We start from the raw sequence: 5,087 nt of genomic DNA, 5'->3' as shown, positions 1-5,087 counted from the left end.
GCCAGTAATCAAGCAGATGAATATTCGAGGCGTCTGGTACGCGATGTGATGAGAAAATAAAATCGAGGTGCCTCAAGTGTTTTGTCACTCAGTGTGCTCAGCGTCTTAGTGGCGTTGTTGGACACCCATTACGCAGACATTGTTTTAAGGCACATCACGCAATCTTTTCTCCTTCAAGAAGAAGGATTACGTGATTATCCCAAAGAAAATTCTGTATTCTAACACAGAGCGTGGGAAGCGACCCGAGAAGGAGAAATCACCGAAGTTTCCACCCGCGCACTTGTAGATCAGAGGGGTTTGCGTAGAGAAAATTTTTGCTCCAAAAGGACAGTCAGCTAAAAGAGTTTTGAACGATTTCGTCAAGTTTTAATAGAAACTAAGGAAATGTTCAAAATAAGTCAACTCCGCTTCTGTCCATTCTCGAGTTTGGGAGTTGTGGTTTTACGGTTTTGAATCATTTTCAGATCGGTGTTTCGGTTTTTGCACTTAAAAATTTCTGGTTTTTAGGTTTTGCTATTTTTTTCTCACGGTTTTCAGTCTTTTTTTTTCCTTTTAGCACTGAGATGAGTTTGGTGGATTGATATGTTCGGTAGATTTTATGGCCGTTTTTCGGTTTTGAAGGAAATCCGCTTTTTTTCAAGGCTCCAAGTTTTCAGGACACCAAAACCTACTGCGCGCAGTCTAGGAGCCGAGTTCTGAACCTGCGCTCCTCGGCCCTGCTAAAAAATGTCCCTAGTTCCAGTCGTTCTCCAATGACCGCCATTCGAGATTGACTGAATCGAAAGACATTGCTGGGTTTTGAATCGAAATTAGTGTCTGTGCTAATGGCTTGTTTTCCAGTAGATGTCTTAACATCAAGATAGCAGGATGGGATCAGTCGTTTCTAATATGTATGGTGGGTTTCAGTACATGCTGAGCTGTGGAGGAGAAAATCAAAGAGGCCTTGAAAATGGCGGCTCATTAAAATCTGCGACGCCATTTGTTTGGAAACGTACAAGGTATTTCAGCTTATTTCGTCTTTCTGTCGTATCATTTGGAGCTTTGTTTCTTTTCTTCGAGGTGTTTTGGATTCCTAGCGTGATTTTGTGATTAACGAAATTGAAAACTGTTTTTGCGCTGTGTCAGGTCACAGCAAATGAATAATTTTTTTTTCCGACACGAATCGGTGAGTAAAATTCGGAATGCGATCTCATAAATTGGTATTTAAAATAGATCAAAAGTGAACACTTTTCTCTATATTTTTGCAAACAGTTGGCGTGCTATTTGCTTTTGGAATGGAAAAAGCTTACAAATAAGCTATGTTAAACTGAGTTTGATTTATTAAATAAATTAAATGTACAAAAGATGGAACGATCTTTGCCTTCTTTGGTCGGTGAAATGCGTCACAATTCCTTATCAGTAGTTCTTATTCATGTAAAGAAAGATTAACGTGTACTTATCCTGTCTTGCTTATACCAGTATTTTAATGAAACAGCTTTTGTACCCACACGAAACAGCTTATTTTTGGACAGTTTATTTGCGAGTGTTAACTTTGTGTGATGCTAGTAAGCTTACTTGCAAGCTCAACACTCGCCGACCTCAGATTTTCGCGTTATTTTTTTCTACAGCTCCATGTACTTTGATGAAGATGGCGACTTAGCCCATGAATTTTACGAAGAAGTGAAGCCCAGCAAGAAAGGCAAGAAATTCTTCATGAAGAAAGTGACCCGTCGGTTGCTACCTCAAGGACTGGTGGACTTGCCACATCCAAGACTTCATGTTGATTTTCCTGTGGTTATGTGCGAGACATGTTACTAGAGTAATAACACCATGATATTGAGACCCAGCCTGTGGATTTTATCAGAAGACAATCACTGTTAATGTCATTCATTGAGAAGAATCGCATGTAATAATGAAAGAAACGTAAACCACATGGATTTAATGAGCCAGGCATGTCCGGGCCAACCATTTTGAAAGCGGGGCCAGTCAAAACAGCTTGCATCACATCAGTTCTATTCACTCTCGTGAAGAATGCTAAGAACTCTTGCCTTACCGTTCTTTAATTTATGTGAACTGTTTTGAACTCTTGGAAAGTTGTATCGGAAAGCAGTTTAACCTTGTGCTTCAAGCTCATCTCCATCAGATTAACATGCCTTAAGGGTGCATGTGATATCCTGTGATATCCTTGTTGCCCGGGCCTGGTTGGCTCTGGTATGCAGTAAATGAGGAAAATTAAATAGGTAACTTCTCACGTCCAATGACCAGCAGGCTTGTTACATCAAATGTTCTAAGCGTGAATTTTTGTCTTGCTGACCAGTATTTAGACTGTCATCAATGGGAAATAAAACAAGATTAATTTTACAGTTACAATTGTAATATAGGGTAAAAAGAGTAATTAAAAGCATTTTAACCCAACTAGCTTTTAAATCTTGGTGCTTAACTTTAGATTCTGTGACGTGAAGCCACTAGAAGTACAGTACACCCTGGATGAATGCAAGTCCTTCACAGGTCTGTCAGGTTACCTGCCAACATTTTGCTGGTACTCTTGCTCCTAAATGTAGGTGCGGTGGCTTCATGATTAGTGCGCTCAATTCCGGATTGAGCAGTGCAGGTTCAAGACCTGGCCAGGGACATTGTGTTGTGTTCTTGGGCAAGACTCTTTATTCTCAGTGCCTCTCTTTACTAAGGAGTACAAATGGGTACCGTCAGAGGCAGGTGATAAGCTTCTGGTACTGGTGAATTTAATGCTGGGGGTAACCCTGTGATGGACTAGCGTCCCATCCAGGGAGTAAAAATATTCCTGGTTGTCTCATGCTACAGAACCTGGGATAAGCTCTGGCCTATTGTGCCACTTGACTCATATGCAGACTTTACTTTTACCTTAGTGTGAGTGTCTTGCTCGAGAACACAGCTTCATGACCCTGGCCAGGGCTTGAACTTAGACTCCTTGAATGATCCAAAGTCATGCACGGTAACCTTTAGGTCACTGCACTGCCCATAGTTAACTGCAGTATCCTCTCTGCAGTGAACTTGGGTTGGTGGTCAGGTCTATTTTGTACAGCATTAGACTAAAAGCTCAAGTTTAGTGCGCTCAATTCCGGATTGAGCAGTGCAGGTTCAAGACCTGGCCAGGGACATTGTGTTGTGTTCTTGGGCAAGACTCTTTATTCTCAGTGCCTCTCTTTACTAAGGAGTACAAATGGGTACCGTCAGAGGCAGGTGATAAGCTTCTGGTACTGGTGAATTTAATGCTGGGGGTAACCCTGTGATGGACTAGCGTCCCATCCAGGGAGTAAAAATATTCGTGGTTGTCTCATGCTACAGAACCTGGGATAAGCTCTGGCCTATTGTGCCACTTGACTCATATGCAGACTTTACTTTTACCTTAGTGTGAGTGTCTTGCTCGAGAACACAGCTTCATGACCCTGGCCAGGGCTTGAACTTAGACTCCTTGAATGATCCAAAGTCATGCACGGTAACCTTTAGGTCACTGCACTGCCCATAGTTAACTGCAGTATCCTCTCTGCAGTGAACTTGGGTTGGTGGTCAGGTCTATTTTGTACAGCATTAGACTAAAAGCTCAAGTTTAGCTGGTGTCCAAAGGGTGGAGTTCCATTGTACTTGTATAACAAAAAGTTTGTAGTTCTTGCTCAGTTTACTCTTTTAAAACATGGATGTGCTAGCAGTAGCCACAAGTGGACCCTCAATTTTGTCAAAACAGTATTTAACCAAAGTATAATACAAAAAAATGAGTTGCCATCAAAATATCTGCCATCTACTCCCTTGACACCTGGAGCTTTTTGGCAAAAACACATTTTTTAGTGGAGCTCCTGCGCACTGAAGGTGCACGAGAAGAGCCCCATACTTAAGTAAATTTGGTAACCTGTCGATGTAAAAAATTTTGGTTGTTATGTGACTGTCCGTATGTCCACATGCCAATACCTTGAAAAATAAGAGAGTAGCACCTTCGCCATGCACCTCTACATCTTTGATTTCGGGTATCCATATTATAGTTGACAACTGTCACGAGAAGCTGTCTGCTGACCAGTGTCACATGACCATATCACAGGCTCATGTTTAGAGCTCATTGAGTTCATGTCTATTTTTGAAGTTGACTACTGACCAGGTTTTGGTTTTTCCATTTGATCGCAGGCTCAAGTCAGGTTTTTCGTCCGGGGGAGGAAGGAGTACGTGCAAAGGGAAAATTTTGGCGCAAATTAACCCCTGGCGCATTGTGAACGTTTCTCCTGACATATTCCCTGCAACAATCGTCTCTTGGAAAGTCCCTGATGCATGCGTACGTAATTTCTACAATCTTGGTTACACTTATTGGGTATAGTTTGTTAACATTTAACTACAAGAAAATAGCAAAACCACACGCTGAACAATTACATGCTCACAATAATTGATCATTTTCTGAGTTTCTGAACTAAGAAGATCAAATATTGCAGTCAGGAGCTCTGCTTTTAGACTTGGCTATGCCTATATATTTGATATTTTTGACATTTTCATCATGAATATGATCTGAATTGGCTCCAATCTACTCAAAAAGGCATTTGCCACATGACAGTGTGCCTTTTTTTCCCACTGACATTGTGTTTAGGACATTTTTGCTTGGGAATGGGCAAAAATCAAAATTTTGAGTAATGTCTTTGGACGAGAAAGTGACCTATGTCTTTAGGCTTTTCAGTTATTTTAATTGTTTTTTAGCTTTTGCATTTTCTCCTTTAATCTTTTTGCTGCATTTGTTGACTTTCTACTTAACTTGCTTCCAGTTTAAGAATTTTCTAGAAAGCATCATCAAGATGAAATATTCTTATCACAGAGTAACCAAATGTAGTTGAGGGAAATTTTGCTCTTAGATTTTCACTCAAAATTCTAAGCATTTTCCTCCATATTTTGTGCTCAATTTACCCAATAACTCTGATCTGGGTATCATTGGAAAGATCTTTTCCTCCTGCAGAACTTGAGTATAAGCGATGTCAATTTTGGTCAAAGGTGATGATGTCAGAAGTGGAACAAATGCCAACCCTCCTCACAGCTGGTTACAGCCGGCTCAGGTGTCAATGGGTTAAACTATTTTTGTCAGTCAACTGAAATCCACTCTA

General features: G+C 40.8%; 1 protein-coding gene across 1 annotated transcript; it reads left to right on the top strand.

Moving 5' to 3' along the window:
- Positions 1 to 552: 552 nt before the first annotated feature.
- On the top strand, positions 553 to 2,394 carry LOC110048362 (tumor suppressor candidate 2-like). Its single transcript, XM_020754150.2, has 2 exons — positions 553 to 998; positions 1,608 to 2,394. The coding sequence occupies exons 1-2, from the start codon at positions 868 to 870 to the stop codon at positions 1,795 to 1,797; spliced, it is 321 nt and encodes a 106-aa protein (XP_020609809.1). The 5' UTR covers positions 553 to 867; the 3' UTR covers positions 1,798 to 2,394.
- Positions 2,395 to 5,087: the final 2,693 nt, after the last annotated feature.

Source organism: Orbicella faveolata, unplaced genomic scaffold (assembly GCF_042242905.1).
Source record: "Orbicella faveolata isolate gen_17 unplaced genomic scaffold, um_ofav_v1 contig_35, whole genome shotgun sequence".
Taxonomy (NCBI): Eukaryota; Metazoa; Cnidaria; class Anthozoa; order Scleractinia; family Merulinidae; genus Orbicella; species Orbicella faveolata.
This window is presented reverse-complemented; position numbering and strand designations above follow the sequence as displayed.